Genomic DNA, 27,295 nt, shown 5'->3' with positions numbered 1-27,295 from the left:
CTGTTTGCAAGTAGATTTTGCTATTCTGCACAGCTTCAAAGAGCACTGAAAGCAGTTTGAAAGTGCATTATTCTGCATGTGTGGAATGAGCCATAGAGTTAGAATTTAGATCCTTCAGTGGCAACAACTACCAGTTGACAGCAGTATGGAAGGAGGCAATGACTGAGCAGACATTCATCCCCGGTGATGCTAGTTAATTCTGAGCTGAGTTGCTCCTACAATATTGACTTGTAGCACAGAGCCTGCACTCTGTGTGTGTGTGTGTGTGTGTGTGTATGTGTTTACAGTACTGTTGTGGCAGGCATAGTGTAACATACAAAAAATACTTCACTCAACAAGTAAATAAGTTGTGATATTTAGTGCAATAGAAAGCAGTGGTAACCACTAGCCTATCAATCTTCATCTGGGGATTAGACAGATCCATCAGTGGCAACAAGCCAAGGTGGCATGCAAAGTCCAGAAAATCAGTGCCAGAAGGCAACATGTGCAGGGTAGCCTTGACCACTGTCTCATTTGTTGCTTCTCCAGGTTGACCAGTGCGTGAAATAGTATGTTGCCCTGGATGGGCCAATGGTCTGATACAGCAGTGCTCCTCTTACGAATTGAGATTTCATGGGGGATTTAAAATGTCCCTGTCAAAATGATGAGGATTCACATCTCAGGTGCACAGCTGCACCATCACCACCCGCACCTCTGCGGATGGTAATTTTGATGTGTGGCGGTAGTGAGAACCTGATCTAGAACGAAGTCCAGAAAAGATGCTTTATTTATGTTTATTCTTTTGCGGCCTTCGCCACGGCTGTGATTCTACAGTGGCTTTGGAGAGCCTCCATGCCACACTCGGGCGGAAGAGCCACATACTTCAACATTTTGCTCCCTCTTGAAAGCGGCAGCAGCACCTCCGTCTCCATTCCTCGGTAAACATTCTCCGGCAAACAATCACGGACTTCCTTGAATGCCGCCGCCGACGCCGCCTGCTCCGATGACAGCCGAGAGCATCAGGCTGAACCGGCCGGGCCGGTATTTAAGAGGGAAGGCCGCCGCCACACGCCAGCTCCCTCCTGCCAGCCTCGGCTCTGCGGCCGCCAGACTGAATTTCTTCCCGCTTCCTCCAGCAGAGGAGGTGGAACAGGAAAAGGAGGGCGAAGGCGGCGGCGCGGACGGGCCTCTGGGCTGAGCGCTCGGCCGAGTTCCCCGGGCCGGCTGTAGAGCCGCAAGCGCCGTCCTCCCCTCCTCCGCCTCGGCTTTTGGTCTCGCCCGCTCCCCTCTCTCTTCCTTTCTCCCTGCCATGTTGGATGGTGCCGCCGGAGCCGGGGAGAAGAGGAAAGTTTAGAGCTTGAAAGAAGCAGCCGCAAAAGACGAGGCGAGGAGGGAGAGCGCCCTTTGCCGGGACTCCCGGGAGCGGCCTAGTCAGCCCCTTTCCGCCCCCATGCTGCCGCCACCGCAGTGAGCCAGGCTGCTCCGCCGCACTCGCAGGGCGACGCCGGGCCCGAGCCAGCCCTCGGGAGCAGCAGAGCGGCTGAAGCGGGGAAGGCGACCAGGCCCCCCGGCCGGCCGCGATGAGCAGCAACCAGCAGCAGCCCCCGCCGCCGCGACGGGTCACCAACGTGGGTTCCCTGCTGCTCACCCCGCAGGAGAACGAGAGCCTCTTCGGCTGCCTGGGCAAGAAATGCGTGGTGAGTGGGGGGCGAGCGGGAGCCGGGCCTGGCGGGCTGAGCGGGAGCCGGGAGGGGTTGGGGCGGGTCGGCAGGAAGATGGGGCAGCAGAGAGTGCGGCCCAGGGAGGAAGGTGTGTGCCTGCGCTCCTCCGAAGCTCCTGTGGGCTCGCCCCTTTGCTGCCGACCTGTCTGCCCTACCGTACGTGTGAACACCAGGTTGGAAATTAAAATGCGTGTCTGCGTATATCTCCAGGGGGTAGACTGAAAGCCAGTTCCGTGGACTGCAGTGCGACTTCCTGGTGGAGATGGGCTCTGCTCAGGATGGCCCTGTGACTGTGACATGGGTTGTGGGGGAGAGGTCGAAGCATTTGGAGATGTGGTCTCGCCCGCTCCCCTCTGCCCCCATTTCTCCCTTGTGGGGAGCCCTTTCCTGCCCTTTTTCATCCGAAGAGGGCAGAATTGCCTTTGCCAGGCTTTTTGAAAGTAACAGCTGCTTGCTTCCTTCCTTTCTCAATACTTCTCTCTACTCCCGGGGTTTCCCATTATGGAAAGCCAGAGGGGGAAAAGCCACTTTCAGCTAAAGTGATTTGGGGGCGGCAGGGAGGTGGGTGTTGATCGGTTCCTGGTGTTTGTCCTCTGGAGAGCATCGACCTGAGATGCTTAAACGACCTCTTATCTTTAGAATGGGGGTTGGAAGGCTTGGGCACAGGTGAGTAGCCCCGAAGTGTATTGCTTGGGAGTGAAGCAAGACAAGCACCTGATGGCTTCAAATGGGGTGAAACCGTTCTTTGCTTTTTGTGCCAGCATTTCCCCTCCATGCCCTCTTCTTCCCATTGGCAATTTGAAACTGCTCCAAGCTCACTGCAGGAAATAGGCCTAATGTGGCAGTGAGTCTCCAGCGGCCTCTTTCCAAGTGTACAGTTATAACACTTGGTTTTGTAGACATTTGGAGGGCGCTGATAGGATGGTTGGATTGATTCTCCTTCTCTCTCAGGTATATTTCAGAAGAGACTGTACAGTAATGCTTGGCTGTTTGTAGTAGAAGCTTGTCAACAATGAAGCTGTTGCAACGCTTTGTATGTGTGTGTAAAAGTTTAGCTAGTTATAACAGGCTAGAATAATTCTGTCCTGCTTGCACCTGTAGTACTTTCAGGAAATGAGGTGGCATGATCAGCACAGGCAAAACAGCAGTGTATTGTATTTTGTTTCCCTGAACAATAGGCTCACATGGCAGATACAAATTTCCCCATGTAGAGATACTTCTGAAGGGAACTGCAAAACTATATAAATAACCTGGATGGGGTCATGTCTGTGTCATGATAGATATCATTTCAAGAATCCCCATTATTGGAATCCAAAAACCTTATGCAGCTATGAGCAAGACTGGGAAGCAACTCCAGCTTTTGTGTTTGGTATTACTGTAGGGATTTGATTTGCAAAATAGCTTTTTTCTTTCAAATGTGAATTTTCTTCTGATTTCTTGGCAGAAATAAATGAATTATGTTAACTTCTGGATTGATCCCTGTAGATCTTTTATCTTTAAGGTCCTTTGATTTAGCCCAAATAGTAACAATCTGTTACAATCATAAGCAAACTATGCTGTCAGAATGGTGATGATCATGTGAAGTTATTGTTCACCAGTGATGACAGTAGTGGTGCTGTGGGGTGTGATTCTCTTGCAGGTGAATTGTGATGCTACTGAGGACATGAACCAAAATACAAAGCTCAGTAACAAATTTGTGTCTTGCTGTACATATAGTGTACCATGACATAAAACTTTATTGATTACGTGTGTGTGCATGTATATGTTAAAATAAACATGTTTAAAGTTAACTGATGTGGAGTTCTTGCATTTTACATTGGAGAAGAGGAAACTAACAAGGTGTTGCTTTGCAGATTGGTCCTAAAAAGTGGAATGAGTTTAGAAATAGGACCCACTTTTAAAAGTTGGAGAACTGGGTTGTAAGACGCTAGTAATTGGCACTATTAGCGATAGATGCAAGTTCCAGGGACATGGCAAGAATACAGCATGGGAGACTTGCTTTTGTTTTTGCTAGGCTCCCTACAGATGGGAATCTCTGAAGGCTTAAGGTACTTCTCCCTTATTTCCTTCCCAGTACAGAGCATTCAAAGCCTGCTTTGTACTTCCAGTCTGTTAAGAATCCATTTAAAAGGTAATATGTGTAAGTATTTAGTCAGTGTAGCCATTCTGGTATGACTCTTACGGACTGTTTCTCTCAGTTGTCTCCTCCTTCTAAATTTTGGGTTGAACAGGAATTTGAACTTGCAGTCACAATCTTAATAACCTACTTCACCTCATACTTGCATATGCTAACATAATAGGTCTCCATGTATATTCAAAAAGCAATGCCAAAATAACCAATAATAAATCTTTTAATTTTAATAAAACAGTTTATTTGTTTTTATTTCCCTCTCAACCTTTTTATGCTGGTTTCTGGAACTATTAGGTATTTTGTGATGGTTTTTGGAAGCATTGGGAAATTAATGGTACAGAATAATAGTAACCAAAACTCTTCCAAAGTGCTGAGGAAGACATGAATTCCTCAGGTCCCTTGAAGTATATATCTTCACTGGGCCAAGAGGCAGAGTGCCAACTTCTCTCTTGTCAGTTGCTGCAATGCAGGAGATTGGGGCCCCACCCTTTATGTGTTTAGTACCATTCCACTGGGGGGCAGCCCTGGCTTTTTGTAATGCAGAGTGAGCACAGATATCTGAACTGCATGAATATTACTTTAGTTGGTAAGTCAAGGCTATGAAACAAATTAGAAACATTTATTTGCTGATGCATTAAGTTCTGGTAAAAGAAATGGGTAACTATGACAAAAATTAGGGCTGGAGGTTTAAATGGTAAATCTGTTAAAATGTTCTGATTGACTGACTGAGAACTGTTTTAAAATTTAATGATTGGATTTTTGAATGTAATCAAATGCAAGAACTTACACAAGCTTAGTAACAGATACCAATCTTGAATAATCATTCCCTCTTCTCTATCATTACCTACCTCTAAATGCCCCAGGACAGTGTCTTCTTGTGACACAAGCACATGTCTAAAAACAAGTGAGCTGTCATCAGAAATATTCATATGTAAATATATGTAGATTTATCATAATATTAAGGACTCAGTTTTTAGTTGGATCGTAAAGGTAATGGTGTGCAAGCACTGGGTCATTACTGACCCATACGGTGATGTCAGATCAGAACAGATTGTGCAGTGAACTGCAGAATAGGTAATATTGATATTTAAATTAATATTCAGGCAGCAACATTGGAACAAAGAGAGCAAACTGCTAGTACTCTTTGATAATATTATTGACAAATATTTGTCAGACTCAAAATATTTCATATTCCAGGTGCCAGCAAAAATCTAAAATGTATTTCTAAGTTCCTTCATACCTGGACATCTTTGTACTAACCCAGTTCTGCATTGCATATATGAGTGCTAACTAGAGGTGCATAAGGTTTATTGCTGACAAAATTAACATGTAACTTTAATTTCAAATAAGTGTTGAAGACACTCTTGGAGGAAAGAGGAGGTAAATTCTTTCGGTTTCCCCCCTCCAGTAGTACTGCTAAATTTTAAGTCCTTGTAAGTTAATAGCATACCTTATTTTTATAAATATCCATTGTTGTTTGGTGCAGTATTGTCTAGCTACTATTGTGTAGCAGAACACTAAATCTACCTGTTCTGGAAATCTAACAAGTAGACCAAACAGTGCTATACAGACTCATACAATTGTAATAAAGAATCTAACACACAGTGACACACCTTAGAACTTGTTATGGCTTTACCAGATGACTGTTTGGGCAAAATACAAGTGTTAATCATCTGCTTCAGAAAGGCAGGGTCATACTTAAGGCCAGCAGTGGAATGCAACACTATACTGTTCCCTCTGGGCCCATGTAGGATAGTGGCGATAGCATTGGGCTGGGATCCTGGTAATCCAGGTTCGAGTCCCCACTCTGCCATGAAAGCTTTGCTAAGTGATCTTAGGCCAGTCACATGCTCTCAGTCTAACTTGCCTCCTAGGTTCTGAGGGTAAAATGGAGGCAAGAAGAATGACACCAGTGGCGAGAAAGGCAGGATGTAAATGAACAAAATAAAAATAAATTAATTCCCCCTTTTAGCTTTTATTGGGTATGTGCAGCCAGCGTTGTTCCATTACTGTGTAGATTCCCAGTTTTTCAGGCAGTTTTCTGCATAAAGGCTTTGTACACATCTGTATACTTCTCTTGGACTTAATAAAATAAAGATTCCTTACTGGTTTGTATTCTTCCATCCATTGATAGACCAACAGTAATAAACTAGTGCATTCCTACGATATATGCCATTTTAAGTTTCGTAACTTAAGCAATTAATGCTTGGTTGTTTGGGGGTGGGGGGAAGGGTTTAGTATGGCAAGACTATTTTAGTGAAGGGAATGGGCCAGCTTTTGAATCTAAAAGAAAAATATATTGATTACTTCATCCTGCAGGTCAGAGCAGAAAATGTCTGCAGAGGATGCATGTGATATGCTAAAGTGCCAAAGTGCTCTTCAAAGAAATAGATCATTCTACATTATGTGGTCACTTGTACTCCACAGAGGACAGATGGAATAAAAATATGACAAGCATTATCACATCTGACCAGCCCTTTTGATGAAGCTTCAATCAGCTGTGGGTTCCACTAGTAATGGGATACATGGCCTATAATACCTTGTATCTGTAATTCCTTGTATCTGTATCCTTCAAGCTCATAACCACTTATGTGTCCGCTTTGTGCCTTCTGTTCCATCTTATTCTGGCATTCTGCTATCTATTCTGTACAAATTGCATATCATCTAAAAGGTCTCTATGACGGGAACCAACTGTTAGTGACATCTGCTGCCTGGACCTGATGAAATGTCACTGGAAGCTAGCATTTAAGACCAAACCCTTCAAATTCAGAGCTAGCCAAATACCGGTACTTCATTTTCTGAAAGCAGGAGAAGAAAGAAGAATAGGTGTTTATACACTGATTTTCTCTACCTTGGGGAATCTCAAAGTGGGTTACAATCATATTCCCTTTCTCTCCTCACAATAGGCACCTTGAAAGGTAGGTAGGGCTGAGAGAGTTCTGAAATAATTATAACTGGTCCAAGATCACCCAGATGGCTTTATGTGGAAGAATGGGGAACGAACCCAATTCTCCAGATTAGAATCTTCCCGTCTTAACTACTGTACCATTTTGACCCAGGGAGGTGAGATATATATAACCTCACTGGTTCCTTCCCTACTCAGGTTCAGCTAAGCAGTTATTGCTCTCTGAAGTCAGCGTATTTTCAGCCATGGAATATTTTTGAAACAGTGCATGAAATGAAGGAAGGCAAGTTAATCTCCACACAACAACCTTTTCCACTAGTGGCCAATAATGGCAATAGAGCAGCAAGAGCGTATATGGTGTGTGTGCCCCATAACCTCAGCCTCCTTTTGTGGCCAACCAGTCCTCGTTGCCGGGGTGCCACACAGTTAATCTCACATGACTGAGAGGTTGGTCTCCACAGAAGAATGAACTGCCTTTCCTAGTATTCAAGGTTGTATGCAATTCCTATACTGAAGTCATAGGATTAATTCAGTTGATACATTCAGAATTTTGTTCTTTGAGTAAATGGTACAAACTAGATAAAACAGATTAAGGTCAATATTTTCAGGAAAGACAAGTATGAGTGACGTATGATTTTAGTCTTTTAAAGAAGCCAGTCTTATTTTTAATGTCTGTCTATTGAGACATTATGTTTTCATTCGTAGAGGTGGACCTTGTCTAATGTGAACAAAGCAATACTTGCAGAAACAAGCTCTTGCCTTCTCCTTTCCTGCTGAATCTTACTGTGGCTCCCAGTTCTGTTCTGAGGGTAGCTAGACCCTACACTTGGGGTGGTCTATAGTGAGAAGGGAGAATCTAAAAAATCCCCTGCCCTCCTGTTGGCAATAGAAAAGATGTTCAGAATCTAACTTATACTGCTGGCAACTTAACACCAGTTGATTTGTGACTCTTCCACTTCCAATATTGGTTGGTGAGTTGGTTTGTATTGCTTTCAGCTCTTGGCTTTGCATCCTGTTTTTTCATGCTGTGAACTGGTGCCAAGAATAAAAAGATTTACTACTATTAAAATGTCAAATGGAGTAGTGCATTTTCAAGAAACCTATAGTGAATCTTTTCTCCCCCTGGCACAGTTGTAATAAACCAATGGCTTAAACTATTTGACAACATTTATTTATTATTAATTTTATATACCACCCCTCCCCCGAAGAGCTCTTTAGCCAACGTTTGATTAAGTACCAAGTTTATTGTCTCACGTATTAACAAAGTCCATTGAAGAAATCTTATTTTTCTGTGTAGTCAAACTACATTTGTAGCATCCCAGTGTACCTTGATAAAAATGATGAGTGAAGATATTTCTCTGGAAATTCTAATGACATACTTTTTAATTCTGTAAATAACAAATTGGTAATAAATTCATTAAATGTAAAGTAGCATATCAAATTCAGTATAAGACCATTTTTTAACATTTTCGTTCCATGTCACAGTAACACAAAAAGAACAGAAATACTTTCAAAAAGAAAACAAGTGTTTCCTTAACTTGCAGTATCACTAATTTTTTAAACATCCATGAAACTTTACATGATTGACCTACGCATTAAACCTATTCCGTGGTTTTGAAGTAAGAGCCTGAAATCTGTGAGACTTCTCTATGTAGCATATTTGGAGATATTTGGAGGATAAATGGTAGTTCTTAGGATAAATGGTAGTTCTTAGGCCAAAATGCTGCCTATTTTGATAGATATTAGAAGTCGATGCACTTTTGCTAGTTTGTAAGGAACATCAATTTTTTTTCAAATGTCCAGAATTGGAAGCAGATCATTTTAAACATAACATTAATTTGGACCTGTCTTCTGAAAACATTTTTAATTCTGACCTTTGGTTCTCATGTGTAGCAAACTTATTGGAAATCTCTTGTCTTCTGACTCCAGAGAAACTGCAGTGATCTTCAACGCTTGATTTCTGTGGTTAACATTGTGAAAGAGAATAATATCCTGTAGTGCTGTGGGTTTGAATGAGATACCACAAATTAACTTCCTTTTTGTAGCTTAGCAATAGCTTGTAGTTACTGTATGACTTCAGTACCTTAAAAGCATTTTAAACAGTAGTATGTGCCTACAAAGGCCTGTCAGAAGGTAGTTTATAAGACGAAAAATGCTTTGACTGCAGCAAGTGTCCCACTAGGGCATTAACGTGAATCCTGCTGGAACCTTTAGCTAAGGTATGACTGAAGATCTCCCACTGAGCTCTTTTTGGATGCTCAGAAGAAAAAACTAGAGAAGACACTTTTGAGTGAGAGGGTTGCCTCACTGATGAAGTAATTCATTATCTCCTTTTAGCCTTTATTTTGCTGTCCCTGATAGCATGTATGTTCCCCTAACGGTTCTGGGCTCACTTCTCAGTACATGTAGTTAAGAATTTCAGGTAAAAGCACAAAGGGAGGGAAGGGAAATCTGTCATTGTTGTGATAACTGTATTGAATTGGTAATTCATTCAGCTCTCTGTTCTCTAAAACCACATATGGATCTGCATCAGTTACCTTAGAAGTTTAAAGTATTAGACTGTTGATTGCTAGCCAGCCCATCAACTTCAAAGGGAGCCTTCCAATTCCAGTATTTTGGGAGAGGAAGGGAAAGTTCTCTGTATTATATTATTAGACTATTAAAAACTAGCCCACTGATTTTTGATTGACTCTCCTGGACAACTTGCTGTCCAATATACAATTGTTTAATAGTTTATTTTTAGTATATTGAAGTCTTATTAGCTTTACTGAAGTCTTATCAGTAGTTTGTACTATAATTTATAATCCTGCCCAAATAGTGGCACTGTCTAATTTACACAAATTACCATCTTTATTAAGATAAAAGTTCTTAAATTTCTACATTTTGATATGGCATAAATATTACAACTCATTAAGCAGATGACAAACAGGACTAAAAAGAAGGGTGCCACCTGTGATAGCTTCACGGAGCTCATTGACTTGCATAATGCATTTTGTTTCTCATTGTTGAAAAGGTTTTTGGTTGCGTGGCATAGTGTTTAAGGTGTTGGACTAGCACCTGGGAAACCCAGATTCAATTGCTCACTCACACCATGGAACCTTGCTGGGTGACCTTGACCCAGTCACATTCTCTCAGCTCTGCCCTTGCTAGTATTTGACTGGGAAATCCCCAAAGAATACTAGGGACAAGACATGGAAACAGGCAATGACAAACCTTCTGAAGACCTCTTGCCTTGAAAACCCAATGGGGATCACCATTAGTCAGTGTTGGCTTGTTGGCAAAAAAAGAGTGGAATTGTTGTGATGTTCTAAAGACTGACATTCATCAAGCAGTGCTATATTTTTATTCCTGATCCCTAGCCCATGCCTTCTTTCTATGCCTTTTCAGAATGGTTTGTTATACTTTTCAGAGGGCATTTTGATAATACTGCTAATTGTTAAAACAGTACAATTGTTAAAACAGTACAAATGGGAACCTGTAAGGACTTGTGGGAGGTGTCTCATTTCCTCTTCCCCCACTATTTCCTGTTTCCTTTTCCTGAATCCTTTATAGCCTCTTTCCTTTTCTTATTTCCTTCTCTTTCTCACCCAACAACCAATCTACATTTATCTGCTGCTGTTTCAGCTCCTTCTCACCTGCAGTCCTTACCTGGAAAAACTATGCCCCACTTGCATGGAAGGGAGCCCTCAAAAACTTGTGGAGGACATCACACCTTCCCCTGTATCCCCTTCCCTACACTATTTTCTCTTTCCTTCCACTTTGCAACCCATATATCGTCTCCCTTTCCCTGCCTCCTTCTCAGCCATTTGCCAACCTACACTCCAGCTACCTCCCATCAGTCATGTGATTTATTTACTTCATTCATACCCCGCCTTTCTCCTTTTTGTCCTCACTGGCTCCAGATCACTCAGGGAGCTTCTACAGCAAAATAGGGATTCACACTTGGGTGGTTTGAGGCAATTTGAGGCAAAACAGGATTATTGTGAAGATAAAAAGAAGAGGAGAGTAATATAAACTGCTTTTGCCCCCACTGTGCACTGGGTCTCCCAGATCCTACTTTGAAGCCCTAACTTCTACACCATGCTGGCTGTCATAGGGTGCTTGCTATTGAACATCAGCAAGCAGTGAGGCTTAGCTGATTAATGAAAATCAGGTGGCATCATGTCACCCAGTCCAGGCCCTGATGAATCCCTCCTCAAATGCCAGAATGGCCCTAGAAAGGATCTTCCTCCCCCAACTTGGTTTCAGCAAACTTCAGATCCCATCAACACACTTACTGGCAGCTGTGCCCTTTTGTCTGCAGAAAATAACAGCTAGATACAGCTTACCAAGTTTAATAAGTTCCACCAAGAACTTATGTTTAGTATACAAGGGGCCTTTGATTTATTTCCTCAGTTGTTAACTTTATCATCCAACAAACCAATCAAATACCCTTTTACATTGGTTTAAGTGGGACACAAGTGGGTAGTCCACATATCCTACTATATAAAAGGCAAGCTGTATTTCCAATTACTCCTTAAAATGAAGGACTCTGGGAAATATCTTTCATCAGCCAAAAACCAAGAAGAGGTAATTTTGCCAATTTCCAGGTCCTTCACTGAAGCCCCTTATCCCATAGTGCATTTTGTTAACAAGGGTACCCTGATCCTGAGAGGATTTTCAGGGGTACAGCAGGGAAGATCCTAAATGTGTAATGTAGCTATACTCTGTTCCACAGAAAGATGATAGTAGGATTGTATGTTCATCCACCATATGCTGGACCTTGTTTGTTGTAGAATGCTTTGTCTGGGTCCTAGTGCCTATCTGTGCTTTGTCTGGGTCCTAGTGCCTAGTGCCTGTCCCCCACCTCGTCCCCTTTTGAAAATTAAACATACATTTTGCCATTCAGTTTAACTATACAACATTGGCACCCAACTCAGTTACACATTGTCCAGAGACAGTGCTGCCTTCCAGCTCCAGTCAGCCTGTTCCACCCCTCTCCTTGTCACAGATGCCCACCCAGGGACTCTGGAGCACCTTACAACTGGCAGCCCCGTCCTTAGACTTACCAGCAGGAACAGCCCCGTCCTTAGACTTACCTTAGACTTACCACCAGGAAGCCAGGAGCTGGGAGAAACTACAGAGAAATGACAGGTGGGCCTTTGCAGCAAGAGCAACCCTCAGCAATTCCAGGGAAAAGGGTGAAGATAGCACAGCTTTTGCCAAGTTGCAGTCAGCAGCCCACTGCAGCCTTAGAGAATGGGGCAGGGCCAGCACAACCTCAACCAAGCTGCATTTAAGGAGGAAGGCCAGGAAGGCTGAAGAGCCAGTCCCAGGCAAGCAGGGCATGACAAACAGCTCACCAGCCACTAGGAGACTGGAGCAGGGAGTTCCCAGGAGGGAGGGAACCTCCTGAGAGCGGTAAAAGGGAGAGGTTGGTTGGTGTGGTGCAAGGGATGGAGCTTGCAGGACTGCAGTTAGCTGCCTGACAAAAGTAAACAGCTTATGAACAGGAGCCAGAGTTTTCTCTTGTTTGATTCAAAAGGGTAACCGAGCTCCTATGAGGCCAAGGTGGCCTACATTGAAGGGGTGGCCAATAGAGGGGGCGCTTTCACACACCTTTACTCCCAGCTGACCTTCCTCACATGCCACACCGATGGTGCCGTCTCCTTGCCTGGGCCGACTGACCAACAGCAGCGGACTGCAAGCCGGCCTTACCCAGATCCCTTTGCCAGCTGTGAGTGATTGCCGGACGGACCCATGACCTCATAGCATTGAGAAGGGGGCCTGTCTGCCTGCCTGCCTGCCTGCCTCCACGATTTCATTGGTGTTTGGTGTCAGCCTTTTGCTAAGTATTGGTGATGGTTGTTCAATGAACTATAAATGCTCTTATATCAAAGTACCATTCAATAACAATAACACAGAATAATGATTTTGACAAAGGCAGCAATTACAAATGAATGGTCATTCTCATATTTGTCCACAATTATATTCTAATGCAGAAGCATGCAATTTTCTCAACTGCTGCACATCAACTGACCTCACTGTCATCTTTCTGTGGAACAGAGTATAGCTTGTAGCCTAGAGTACTGATCATTGTTTTGAATCTCATCATTGCTTGCTTTGCTACAGCCTTCTTTCCCTTTCTTCCTCTGGTATTGCTGAATGCATGAAGTGAACATGAAGAAATTGGAAGGGGTTTTTGCTATTCTTTTGCCTCTATTCAGTTGGCATAGTGAAGCATATCCATTCCTTCTTTTCTCATCGAACACCTATTAAATGTAGAAGAACTGGGGTAAAGGGTGTACCCGAAGAATAGTGTTCAGTTCTATATGGCTGATATGATGACAGTCAATATCTTAAATCCTCTATTCACTTCCTCATATGAACCATCTTGAGGCTTATTCACTTAATATAAAGTCCTAAAGGTTGCTGTCAGGACATGTATCATATAAATGATGAGAATTCTGTACCTCTCAGTTGATGCAGGCCCAATTCTGATCACAAACATAGCATACAAGCAGAAGCAGCTACAACTGGCTTGAAACCCCCCCCCCCCTTGCTGTTTTTGTATTCTGGTTGGCTTGTGAAGATGGGAGGCGGGGAGTGAAGGCTGAAGCTAGTTCTGCTGAATGTGGTATGGTCATGATCAGAAATGGTCCTACATGAATCCAGGAGGCACAGAACTCTTCTCAGATATCTAATATGAAGGCCTCAAGGCCCAGGATGGTGTGTCATGTGAATCCAGAATCATTGTGGACATGCTCCTCAACCTGGTTCGTGAATATAGCTTTGGTAATGTCATGTTTGCATTACCACAGATCTAGTACCTCTTCATGTGCCAAAATGAACCAAAGAATTAGATTTTCTCCTGAACTAATAATGGCTGGCATGGGTGAAGAGCAGACGTTCAAGAGTTCACTGACGCCCTTAAATAATAAAGCAGAAGACAATGTTTCCACTTCATAATAAAATCCTTTATTCTGGTATGTAAATTACTTCTCTAGTTAATGAACTGTTATCTTGATGTTCCTCACTTTTCAAATTTAGAAACCCACTACTGATTTGGTTACATTAAAGCTACATGGCTGTATATGCTGCAGCAATAAATATACATTTGATTTTTTAAAAAAATGTTAATGTTAAAATAATGTTACATGTGTGCTCTTCAAGTGCCTAAAACATGCAGAATAGAACTTTATTTTAGTTTACTTAGTAAAGGCAGAAGGGAGGACATGTTGATGACATTGACATTGTTCATATAACCTTTATTTGATCTTTATACACAGCTTTCATTGGTTAACAGGTTTTATAAACCTGTTGCTAACCTTGAGTAGTTCAGTGTTTGGTTAAAATAAAGTGTTAAAATTTTTGTTGCTGCTTCCTTGCAAGCAAGTAGATTTTTTTCCCAGGATGAGGAGGAAAGGTTGTAGATTATGGATGACAACAGCATTCAGTTTGTTTCAAGTTTGTGAGAATGTTATGCGTTATTGCAACAAGGATATGTTGGTTTTATCTGCAAGCAAAGAAAGCTTTACTATGTGGGGGCACTTGTTCCCACATGCCATGCTTGTGTTTCTGACACAGCTTGAGTCCTTCATTGTATCCTTTAAAGTAGACCTTAAGAAATATGGGCTTTGATTACAATAAGAAAAATTCTCAGGGAGACAAACATGTATTTAATCTGTACCACTTTTTCATGGCAGGTGCAGAGTTTCGTGATTAAATGCTTCTCTACACACTGAACTTCCTCCACACACAGCAAGTCATCGAGGCTAAGATAGAACCTGATTCCTCTTCACTGACCTGTTAGATTGTGTGGATGTAACGGTTTGTGTGGAAAAGCATGAGGTGATCCCCTCCTGAAACCAAAAGTGGTACAGCCCAGACAGAATCATGTAGTGTCTCCATGAGAATTAGATCTGCATTCACTGCTGTTATATTTTATATAATATATGTATGTGCTATATTTTTATATTATTGCTTATAGTAAAAAGTTCTAATACCCACATTTTTGGTTGCTAAAAAAGTATGGGTGTTTTATTTACTTATACACCCCATTGCTCCCCAGTGCAAACCCATAGTTGCTTCAATTATTCTCCTCTTTTGCATTTTTTTCTCACAAAATAAATATTTGAGTGAGGGTCTCCCAGTTCTGCTAATGCTCTAACTGCACTGATTTATAGCATAACAATACATGAGGGTTTTTTTAAAGTTAGAAAGGTTCTGGTTGTGACCTATAGACAAGTGAATGCTAGCTCATTTTAATGGCCCTTCTCTCTCCATGTGTCAGCATAGGTGTTTCCCCAACTGCCACCTATTGACTATTACCCCCCTTAAGAACCAGTCAGTAAGTGTTTGGGTGGAACTTGCTATGCAGAGGTGTAGTTGACTGCATTGTGTTGTTGTTTTTTACTGATTGGTTTCCCACCCTGGGACATGGACAATATATACCCCACTAAACATTCCTTTCTCACTGGAAACAGTGTGTAACAGACTTCTCTCTGTGATAAAACTTTGAAGATGCCAACCACAGATGCAGGCAAAACATTAGAAACAAAATCTACCAGACCACGGCCACACAGCCTGGAAAACCCACAACAGCCAGTAGAATCCAGCTGTGAAAGCCTTCCACTTTAGTCACTTTCTTACTATCCTCCAGAACCCATGTTGTAGCCTCTGTCTATAGAGTATGCCAGTTTGAGGAGTCCCTAGGGAGTCCCTCATCTTTAGACATTTTTCAGAAGCACTACAAAGCTTTGGGGGGGGGGGGGGGGGCAGCTTTTAAAGGCTTCAGGCATTGTGCTTTTTATTGTCCCTTGTATGTTTTAAATTGGTTTTGTAAGCCTCCTTGAGCCAAAGAGGAGGGGTGGGGTAAAAATATTTTAATAAGTAAATAAAATGTTAATACATTCACTCATTTAGGGGGGTGGGCTGACTTTGTTTCTATAATGTGGAGGGGACAAAAGTCTTGGCTAGGGTTAGTGCCTAATGCAGGCCAGCCTGTGGTATCTAAGGACAGATGAATAAGTTTACATAGCCTTGTTTCCAACTTGTGGACCTTTAAGTAGCAGCTGGCTTACTCACTTATCCTACTGAATAATGTGGGAATAGCCAATTTCCTTTTGAAGCCAAATAGCAATTTTGGGCATCTTTTGACTTGATACAGGATGGGCATTGCTTTGCCGTCCTGCATGCTGATAGTTGGGGTTATTATATTTGGACTTGGTCCAGTTTCATTAGTCTCTAACTGGGGATAGAACTAGAGGCAGTTTAGGTTGGTAAACACCCCAAAGCATGTAATGATGATGGGAGCTTTTCCAAAGCAGCTCTTCAGAGGCCCAATTTGATAGGGGAGAGTGAGTTCCTTATAGCCATACAACACCAGCCTATTGTTAGTTTCTTAAATGGCAACTTTTGCTGTGTATATGTGTTAAGCACTTCTCATCACAGACCTAATATAAACAAAATGGGTGGCTTTGCTGAATGATTTTGAAATCAGGGTGGAGTTGCCCAAATGCTGTTGGGGGACAGGCTTTCTGTTAGAAGTAGCTTGCACCTTGACATTGAAGGTGATTTTGGGATGCAGATGAGCCATAAGTAAAACTAATTCCATTTACACATTCTGTGTCTTGCATCTTTTTTCTGACATGGGAGACAGTGAACCTTGAAAAGGAATTCTAGGTAAACCTTTTTGGAGTGCTGAACAAAAATCTACTAGTTAGAAGTCTCAGAACAAATATAAAGTGGCTAGTACAAGTCTATTGACACTAACAGTAATAGGCCTCCTATTTCAGTAGCCATAATGTGCAATATATCTGAGCTTAGTGTGTCCTGACTGATGTCTTAGAGGTGTCCTGGCTGCTTTGGTCTTAGAGGGTAAACCAGAATAAATTAGAAGTTCTGCCGGTAATATTCAGGCTTCCCTGAACCTTGAAATGAAGGAGTACAAATAACATATGCAATCCAGTCTTGCGGAACTGGAGTTTCAGCAAAATCTATACGTTGCAGTCTATAGCAGTAAATACTTTGCAGAACAAACAAAAGCAAAGCAGAGAGTTCAAACAGGAGTTCAAAAACACAGGTACCGAATAACTCTGAGCACCTTTAATGGTATGTGGAAGCCCGTGGTATGTGTGAGATCTGGCCAGTGTCACTTCTTTCGTAACGTCTGATTACACCTCACAGCTACCCAGTAAAAGAAGGGTGCTCAAGTCAGAGGCTATGACTTGTAGGCAGGTTTCAGTTCTTGCATCTTTTCTTTAAGCTTTACTTAATTCAGGCGAGGCAGGAGAGAAGAAAGATATAAACACATACGTTGCGGGTTGATTGCTTTGCAAATGTTCTTGTACCCTTGATAATAAGGAGAGCAGTACAAAAATAGAGCTGTGTTTAATTGTTGACTTGCAGGCCTGTAATTTGAAAAATTCCACTGTGCAAAATGAATTGAATGATGGATCTTGCTTGGTTGGCTTTGCATATGTGTATGTTATGCTGTTACTGACAATACAAAAACTTTAACTCAGTACAGGTGGTCTCTTTTGAAGTTGAATGAGCAATTACTCTGCATAGTGAAGGCTAACATTTAATAGATATCACTGGCAAGCTGAAAAGAAAAGCACTCTGCTGTTTTTCAGAGAACCTTGTAGAATTGTATTTTATGCTAGGTTAAGTGATATCTCATGCAGCTTACAGTGGGACGAGTGCAGTATGCAATTTTTCACAGTCTTTATGAAAGGGTTGATGGGGGAATGGTTTTCTGAAGTGTTGAAGTTATTCCTTGATTATTGATCTTGTTATCATCCATACTGTCACCTAATATAGTCATAACCATCATTTTTCACCTTTTCACAACTGTGACTTATCTGCAGATGTAAATGCTGTTGAACAAAGGTACTAGACTCATATTGACAGTACTGTATCTACCTTAAAATGACACAATCTTATCTAGATAACTGAGGTGACTGCCTTCCTTGAATTTGTTCTAGGGAACACTTGGTTAAGAAGTATTATTATGTATATTTATTTATTTATAGTCATAGACCAGATACCAACAATTAATTAAATAAGACTTAACATTGTTAATAAAAAACTATATAATCTTTAAAACAATAATTAAATCCTCTATATAAATTACTAATTAATTAAAACTATTAACAAATAACCACATATGAGATTTAAATTAATTCATTTTAATTATTTATGATGTTTAATAATATAAGCACAAAATAATGCTACTTGCTTGGATATGTAACTATCAGTGTCCTCTAACAATTTTTCTAAATAAGTTTCCTGGGAACAAAAAGAAAATTTATGAATAAAAGGTTGAATAATTTTTGTTCTTATTTCATTATAAAAAGGACATCAGGAAAAAATATGGCTCATGGTTTCTACCTCTCCCAAAGAGCATGCACATAATCTTTCAGCTAGAGGTATTGTCCCATATCGACCATCCATCACTGTTGATGGTAATGCCACACACCTGGCCAAAGTAAAAGCCCTTCTGAATGGCTGAGCATCTAAATTTACTAAATAAGATGCTAGAGACATAATGAATCTCCTTGTCTCAGGACTCCGGAAATCCGGGATTTTCATTAAATCTTGTTGAAGTTCAACATCTTTAAGTCGCTGTTTGATGAGGCTTTTTGCTTTTATTGACCTAAGATTATTAGTTGACAGTTCCATTTTTGTTAGTCCAAGATGTACTATACTCATCCATCTAGACTGAAAAGAATCTTGTGCAATTAATGCTAACAGGCCATTAGCGTTTGGATAGATTTTTAGCCATTGGTAGGCTGATGGTAGAAGAATTTCTCCATTGAGCAAGAGGACATCTGGGTTTTGCTGGTCCACCAATCAGGGAGGCAGGAAGCTCTGAAGTTTTTTTGGAGTTTCCCCTCTGTGCTGTGGACCCACCCTCTGCTTGCTAATTTGCTTCCTGTCTCCAGGGAGTGCAGTTGCAGTGGTCTTAGTGACCACTGTTTCTCTACAAATTCTATTACTATTTCTAGTTCTATTCTTATATTCCCCTTCAACTCTACTAACCTCCTTCTCTCCCCTCCACTCCAGCTTTGCCTTTTCAGGAAGAGATGTATCACTATGCCCGTAGGCGTAGAATTGCACTGGAAATTCTAGGTGGCATCTGAAGGATTGCTCTGAAAAATTTAGGCAGAAATCTTTCCAGGAAGGATAAAGACGAAATATACCAGAATAAGTACCGTATAATAGTTGCGCCAATATTTTAGGGTTATATGATTTTAATGCAGTAGGTATATATTGACCTCCTTTAGTGTAGAAAATTCTGGATATCACCTGTTATGTCCTTTTTGTACAATGTGCTGCATTTGCTCCAGAAGCCTGGAACACTACCCGTAAATATTGGAATTTGGTAACCTGTTTGATTTCATTACCATTTGCCCTACACTTTCTCATTTTGGGGTGACTACCAAAAGCCAATATTTTAGTTCTAATAAAATTAATTATAAGATGTTCCCTTTTACAGTATGCTGCATAAATGGTTAAAGCTCTCTTTAGACCAATAGGTGTTCTAGATAAAAGGAGAGTGTCATCAGCATAAAGTAATACTGGTAAATGTCTAGTTGTATGCTTTGGGGAATGGCAATCATGATTCCTCATATGTTCTACCACTCCATTTATAGAATAAGATGATAAACCTTTTATCTATGTTAGAACTGTCTAATTTCTCCCAAAGTTTTTGCCTGGATATTGAATTAAAAGCTGGTTTCAGATCAATAAAGGCCGCATACAGCGACACTGGGCCTTTATAGTAATATTTCTATATTAAATGTTGTAAATCCAAACAGTTTTATGTTGTAGATCTTCCTTCTCTAAATCATGCTTGCTTCAATGCAATACAATGTTCTTGTTTTATCCAGATTTCAAGATTCTCCAATAGATGTATTGAGTAAATTTTACTTATTATGTTCAGCAAGCTAATTGACCCACAGCTAGCCGGATCTCTTTTACTGCCTTTTTAATAGATAGGAACAATAATAGCCACACCCCAATCTTTTGGAATACATCTAGTTGTATCTACATATGTAAATAGATTGGCCAGGTCTTCCGCCCACCAATTTATATTCTCTTTTCAAAAGCTCCAAGGGAATTCCATCTAACCTGGAACTTTACCAGTTATAAAATGTTTTATGTGTGATTTTATTTCCTTGGGTGTAACAGAGTGCCACTTTTGTAGATTTTCTATAGGACCCATTGAGGGAGAAATATAGTCATCATAGTGGTTCTGAAAGAATTCTGTCCATTTATTCGCAGGTATACAGGAGCCTGACAAAGAAGAGAATCTTTGTCTCTGTTCTGATAAAAGCCTCCAAAATTGGGCAGCTTGAATAAGTTCTTGCCATCGAATCTCAGTATATTGTTTCTTCTTCCTAGTTATGATCTGTTTATAAAGTTTTTTTGTCCTTTTAATGCCATTTGCATCTCTGCTCTCATATCCAAGTCACAATTTAGGGAAGTTATATATAGAGAAATTAATTCTTTTTTGGTCTGCAGACACTCATCATCAAATCAAGGTTTACTGAATCTCTTGTTCATGTGTATTTTATTATTTTGTGTAATTTTTAAGTTCGCAGATACTTGCTGGACAAGTACTGTATATATATTTAGAGTCTTTAGAGACTCTAATATATGGCATTATTTGGCCTGTCTTCTTCAGGGGCCTCCCATAAGGTTAAGAATTCTGTTGCTGCTAACAAAAAAAACCCTCAAGTGTTAATCAGTAACTAATGGATGAAATTCATTTTTTGATTTGTAGTCTGTCATACAAAAGATGGTGGTACAATGGTCCATTCTAAACCCTAAAACCCCTTTTCTCTTTTTCCAGACAATGTGTTCCGCAGTTACTCAGATTTATGCAGCAGATCGCAATGCAGTGTGGTCAAAGAAGTGCTGTGGTGTAGCCTGCCTTGTGAAAGACAATCCACAGAGGTCTTATTTTATCAGAATATATGATATCAAGGTAAGAATCTCTGCTATAGAAGCACACAATAAGATTTCTACTGTAGACGGATAGAGATGGAGGAAGGGTAGGAAGCAAAAATGTTAAAACTGCTCTCTGCATTTAAGAAGTTGTTAAACTCTGTAGGGACAATGTGTTTCTTTTTTGCCTGGTACATATTGTCATACTTGAAAAAAAAAGCTTCTGGATGCAAAAAGAGAGAATAACATGCTGACCTCTACTTCCTGACTTTTGTGGTTGAAGTTATTGCTGCTGGAAAACAAGCTGCTGTGTAGCTTAAAAAATGTCTTATCTCTTAGGCAGTAAGAACTGCCACAGTAAAGACAGGAAGTAAAACTTCAGTTATGAGAACAATTATGTGTATGTCTCCCACTACAGATGCACCATTGTTGGATCATGGCCATTCTCTTTTTCAAAATGAAATAGTTAGGAACAATTAATGTTTGGATAGGAGGAATCTGTGTAGAACTTGTGTGGTTATCCAGTGTGGATCACTTTCAAACCAATTATATAACAGCTGCATAGTGTAAGTTATCAGGGAGAAATGCAGGTCTTTGTCCTCAAGATAATGGTGCTCTTTTGATTTCCAAACAGAGACTGTTGACTAGTCCAGGAATCTCTGAGGTGCACGGGTAACATTTTTGCTGATTTGTGGTCACTACTTCACAGTTTCAGTGTCTGTATTTCTTTTTCTTTCAGGATGGAAAACAATTATGGGAGCAAGAATTGTATAATAATTTTGTATATAATAGTCCTAGAGCATATTTTCATACCTTTGCTGGAGATGTAAGTGCTCTATATTTCTTCCATACATAAATCTTCTTTTTAAAAACTTGGGCTTTCCCATGAAGTTGACCATAGATTATCAAGTCACCTATTTCATTTGATACATTTACATTGATGCTTCCAGAGTTTGTCCACTGTGCTGGTGTGTGCAAAAACCTCCCATTTTTGTTGCACAGATGAAATAACATAAGACCTCGAACAGTTTCAGATGTTTTTCTTGATTATTTATATTTGAAAATTTAATGAAAACTCACAGCTATGAAGTTTACTTGAAGGCCATGCTACATAATACATGTGGGATCAGGTTGCAACTGCAGGGAAGTTGCATCTGCCGGGCTGACCTGGACCAGGGACAACAGCACTGGCAGAAGAGAAATGTAACACCACCACCCCCCATGCCATTTTCCTAAGCCAAAACTGCACCTGGAGGTGTAAGAAGGGGAAGTTGGCCTTTTTTTTTCTCCATTGTGGAGCTGTGCATGTGGTATTCAGTGCACAGTAAACCCTACAACAAGGCAAAAAATAAATCCCATGCAAACACTCACAAAGACCATTTCAGAAGTGAATATGGTATGAGTTTCACTTCAGTCCTGGTCCAAGTTTTCCCCTGGAGCTCTTGGACAACTAAGTTTCCCAGAGCTTTCACATGGTTGTGTGGAAAATGAATCAGCGAAGGAAAACCCTGACTCAGGCTGAGGCAAAATGTAGTGTGCACAGGGGCTCACACTTGGCTGAGATTACACAGAATGTGAGTGCTTGTTTGCAACTGACTAGAAAATTAATAATCACTGAGAAATGGTTGTTTTTCAGACCTGTCAGGTGGGTCTTAATTTTGCTAATGAAGAAGAAGCTAAAAAATTCCAGAAGACAATAACAGACTTACTTGGACGACGCCAACGAAAATCTGGTAAAAGTACAGTTTTTGTAATATTTCTTTGTGTATAATGTGAAACAGTGCCCAGAAATAAACATCCAGGACTTAATTGATCACTCATATTTAATTTTAAATGTAGTTATTTGAAGCTAAAACTTGGAGGCAGAAAAGAATAATTTCTAAACATTAAAAATATGATGTGTGTCCAAAAGAATGATAAGTTAGACATTTTTACCTCTTAGCTTCTGTACAATAACTGGGTTATTAATCTAGTACAGATGGCTTGCCATGGAACTTTTCAGTGTATTCACAACATGATGTATCCAGGAAATAAGTCCGAGATGGACACTGTAGGGAATCCCTTATTCACAAACTTTATACTTAGCGTATTGTCAAAGGCTTTCACGGCCGGATTCAACTGGCTGTGGTGGGTTTTCCAGGCTGTGTGGCCGTGGTCTGGTGGATCTTGCTCCTAACGTTTCACCTTCACCTGTGGCTGGCATCTTCAGAAGTGTTTCACAGAGGGAAGTCTGTTGCACACTGTTCACAGAGGGAAGTCTGTTACACACTTCCCTCTGTGAAACACCTCTGAAGATGCCAGCCACAGATGCAGGCAAAACGTTAGGAACAAGATCCACCAGACCATGGCCACACAGCCCGGAAAATCCACCACAACCAGTTTATACTTAGCAATTACAGTTAAAGTCAAGAGAATTTCATACAAATAGGGTTCAATGTATACTGTTGGTGAGAATGCTCAATAAGTATCAAGCAACGTGACATTCAGTTGTGTTTCATTGGAAAAGAGCTGTGTTCTTTTGGTGCCTGCATGCCCAAATTCTAATAAGTGACTGGGCTTGTATTTATATGTGCAAAATAAAATATGTTAAATTCATTAATTACACACTATTGTTTTTGTTTGGGATATTTATAAATGTGTTTTTCAACATGAGCAGCAATCAAAAGTTTCTCCTTACCAAGGTCGATTCCCCACTCACGATTAGATGTGTGCTCGTCACTCAAAATATCCAGGTTTCCAGCAGAACTTCCCAGCAGAACTCCCCACACACATTCATCCCGTTTCTGGTGCCCTGCCTCCCCCCCGCCCCCCCCAGCCACGTGTTATTTTAGAACCTGGAACAAAGTAGACCTTTTCAAAAAATATGTGGGCAATCTGGAGAGGTGGGGAAGTTGGGGGGGGGGGTGAATCCAAATTCGAACTACCCCGCACCCTATGCGAAGTGACGATGGAGCCTCCCCGTCCAATCAGGGACACAGTGGGCTGTGTAGCGTCTTGCGCGATGCAAGCCCCTTTAAAAAAAAAAATTTCACGGACCAGAGATCCATGTGGATCTGAGGCAATGTGGGGGGCAGTTTTCTGACTAAAGACATACGTAGCAACAAAAGGAAGCAGTAAAGCTTGCATCCACTTAAAGATCTAATACACGAGGGGCACGCTTCCCTCGTTTTTTTTCTACTTTGTGTAGGGAGACTTAAGATTTGCATTCCCCCCCCCCAGCCTTAAGCCCAGCAGTGTCTCTATGGCACTGTTGGATTGAGCATTGGGCTGCTGGGCAAGAGGTTGCTAGTTCAAGCCCAGCCACGGACAAGTTGTTTTCATTTTATTTGAGCCCCTTAAAATGCTGGAGCAAGTCCAGTCCCTTCTGCGCCATATTCATGATTTCAGGCATAAATACCAACCTCTGGACTCTGTAACCTTTTTGTAGTTGTGGGGAGGGGGTGGGGGAGTGTGTTTGTGTCTACCTTGCATTCGCTTCAAAACTAATACTCAAAGGCACATGGAAAAGGGGCTTTGTTTTAGTCGCCTGTTCCCCCGTTCCCCCGTAGGGTCATACTGCACATGCTCGCAGAGACGTGGATCCGTCAGTTTGAAAGTTAAAAAAATTCCCGCCCCAGCACAACGCAGCAGCCAATCAGGAGAGCCCCTGAGCGGATCGCGCGTTTCATCTGCCGACAGTGGGGACTCCTGCGTGGCTGCTGCATTTCTGGGGGCAGAAGCTGCAGTGGGGACCATGAAACCGTGCTCAAAATATCCTGAATCTTACCAAATTGGTTTGTATCTAGTTTCATTTTTGAAGTGGGGAATCAACCCAAGTTACAGCTAAAAGTTTGACAGTAATTTTATGGGACGGAAGAATAGTAGGTGGTTAGAATGATTTAATCAGTTTTCAGTTGAAATAAAGTGGATGAAGCTTATTTTTGTTGCTCCAGCTTTTAGTATTGTTGTCCTGTCTCCTGCTTATTCCTATTGATCAAACTATAACATTTATTTTAAGTGTGGGAGTCCTTATTTTGGAAGCTGTTCTTGCATGTGACTTTGGAGTACCCTTTAGAGGAGAGGGCCCTCTGTACTTCGGTATCAGTAAATTAGACTACCTGCTGGTTTCCTTTCCAGTGATTTATATCTACCATACTGAAATGTAAATGTGCTGGTGACCCAGTAGTGCTTGTTCTGCAAATGCAGATAGTTTTTTGAGGATCCTAGCTCACACGTTAGTGGCTTGATTTTGGTTTCAATGTGCATTGTACCTGTACATTGTTGAACAGAAACTTTCTCAACCACCAGATGGCACTCTAATTCTGTAGTAATAGCATTGGAAGCAATTCTTGCTATAGAATTTATGGTTAACTAATATGTTTATAAATTTAATGGTTCAAACGTCAAAATAGGATTTCATTTCAAACGTCAAAATAGGAAACATCTGATATCCTTCTGACACAGAGGTCTTTGGCTAGTAAAATTAATATTAAAATATATAGTTGCCAGATTGAAATGAAAGTTGTGTGGAGTCAAACTTTCTACTAGTTTAATATATAAACATGATTGTTTCATTTTCTATAGCTTGAAAGATACTTTTGCTAGTGGTTTGGCAGAGAAGTAGAAAATGTACAGATTAGTTTTAGGTTTTTAAAATCCCATTAAATGTCATAGATATCCTAAAGTTTGTTTTGTCCAAATAGAATTGGACATTTGTTTTAAATAAATTATTTTATATTGAAAAGATACATATCTGTATAATATTCCTATATACATAATTTTGGCTGGAGGAAATACATATGACCTATATATTTCCTATAAAGCATATATGTGGAGCAAGGTGTGTTGTTTTTATGCACAATCCACACAACAATATTTGTGTAGTTGTACATGCATATTCAGCATTTCTTTCTGCTATTATTACTTTGTTGAGTTAGTACTATTAGTTTTAAATTTAAAATTTGAACTTGGTTAAATATTTAAAAGTTAGGGAACATAGTGTACTTTTATTTTCCATTCAAAAATGTATTCATTTTTACCTTCCATTCTTTGCTTTTGAGAAAATGTCTCTGTTAACTATCAAAACCCCCAATTATGGATGATGGTGACTCTAGAAACATAACTCTAAAACCCTAGCAGAATTTATTTCTGCTCTCTGCTATTTTTCTTTCTCTTTTTGGTCTGGAATGGCATAAGCATGGTGGGTTGGATCTTACCATCTGAGAATGGAAGGCATTTATGGAAGCATTTTCCCGAGTGTGGGTGGTACAGTAGGAAGAATTGGGAATAGGGTTGCTCTGCTGCTTTCTTGAGTGGAAAAAGATTATTTTGCCTTATTATACTTTCTTGGCATCTCTTCTTCTCTTTCGTCCCCCACACACCACTGAAGAGGGTCTTAATGCTCATCAGAGGCTTTTCAGGGCACACAAAATGCTGCTGGAGGCAAAAAACGTGAGCAGAAGATGTTCACATAATTGTAGGAGTCATCCCTCTGTGTGCAAGAGAGCTTCTTGAAAGACAAAGAGCATGTGTAAGACAGAGGGAGAAACTGATTAGGAAAGTGTTCTGGATCTCTTGACCTTTTTGAAACCAAGGATGGCTTTCAAGAAATCATCCTTAATAATAAATTCGCTCTTGGTGTAGCACACTGAATTGCACTTTGCTTTGAGAGCCTGGCTCTGTAAGCTTGTGTATTACTTGAACAATCATAGTCCTGCTGGGAGATTACTTGGAAGATTTTAGGTCATCCACTGACCATTTGTTGTTAAAATGAAAATGGGGGGGGGGGGGCTAACTCAACTTTATTGCAGCAGTTTGAAATGTGACCTACATTTGCTTAATAATAACAAATTTCGGGGCGGGGGGGGGGAGACACCCTGAGAAATGTTTTTAATGTTCAACTTAATGCTTAAATGAAATATTTTTTTCTTTTTAACAGAGAAAAGGAGAGATCTACCAAATGGTAAGATTTTCCTTGTAAACTATAAACCATCTACTGCTTTTCTCTTTAAATATTTTCACTTAATTCCTAGCGTTAACAGCTCATTTCTAAAGAGCCTCACTGTTTATGACCTTATTTGTATTTCACTGTGTGAGTGTTTATGATTACTAGCTGTAGGGCCCCACTCAATAAAACTATGCAGTAAAACTATTATAAGAAAAGCACAGACTGGGCCATTAGGGCAGGGCTAAAAATGAACATAAGTCAACATGGCTGAACAAATGTCAGGATCCTAGACAAACTTCTTCCTGTTAGCATATGCTGATCTTAGAATGGTTTTCAAAGCTGATTATCACTTCACTTGACTTACCGACATCAGGCTGTCTACAGAATCAGCACACATCTTTCAGCTACTTTATTGGAAGATTTTTATTTATCCTTGTATTTTAATACTTCAAATGGGTGGTAGATGTCTTTGAATTAAACAAAACCTTTTTGCTATAAGACTGTTTTAATGTTGCATTGTAAAATAAATGGGAGAATTAAACAAACTGGCATTAAGGGTTATATAAAATGCATTAGCCTGTAATTCCCTGGGATTTGTGTCTTTTATTCTTGTTGGTAATGGAAAAGTCTCTTTAGAGTGAATCAGTTAGCCGTGGTTTTGCTGACCTTTCATCATAACAGTTGGGATGAAAATGGGG

General features: G+C 40.7%; 1 protein-coding gene across 2 annotated transcripts in view; it reads left to right on the top strand.

The window, feature by feature from the left end:
* The first annotated feature begins 1,021 nt into the window (after positions 1-1,021).
* The window catches only part of WASL (WASP like actin nucleation promoting factor), a 42,243-nt gene continuing 15,969 nt past the window's right edge, over positions 1,022-27,295 (top strand). The window contains exons 1-5 of one of the 2 annotated variants that reach the window (XM_048500238.1): positions 1,022-1,676; positions 20,577-20,711; positions 21,411-21,497; positions 22,308-22,404; positions 26,589-26,612. In XM_048500238.1, coding sequence (XP_048356195.1) covers positions 1,560-1,676; positions 20,577-20,711; positions 21,411-21,497; positions 22,308-22,404; positions 26,589-26,612 — 460 coding nt within the window. In that variant the 5' untranslated portion in view covers positions 1,022-1,559. The remainder of the gene's footprint in view (positions 1,677-20,576; positions 20,712-21,410; positions 21,498-22,307; positions 22,405-26,588; positions 26,613-27,295) is intronic. The other variant, XM_048500237.1, reaches the window with a different exon arrangement.

This window comes from Sphaerodactylus townsendi, linkage group LG06, assembly GCF_021028975.2.
Source record: "Sphaerodactylus townsendi isolate TG3544 linkage group LG06, MPM_Stown_v2.3, whole genome shotgun sequence".
Taxonomy (NCBI): Eukaryota; Metazoa; Chordata; class Lepidosauria; order Squamata; family Sphaerodactylidae; genus Sphaerodactylus; species Sphaerodactylus townsendi.
The sequence above is the reverse complement of the archived record's forward strand: the minus strand, read 5'-3'. Positions and strand labels throughout refer to the sequence as shown.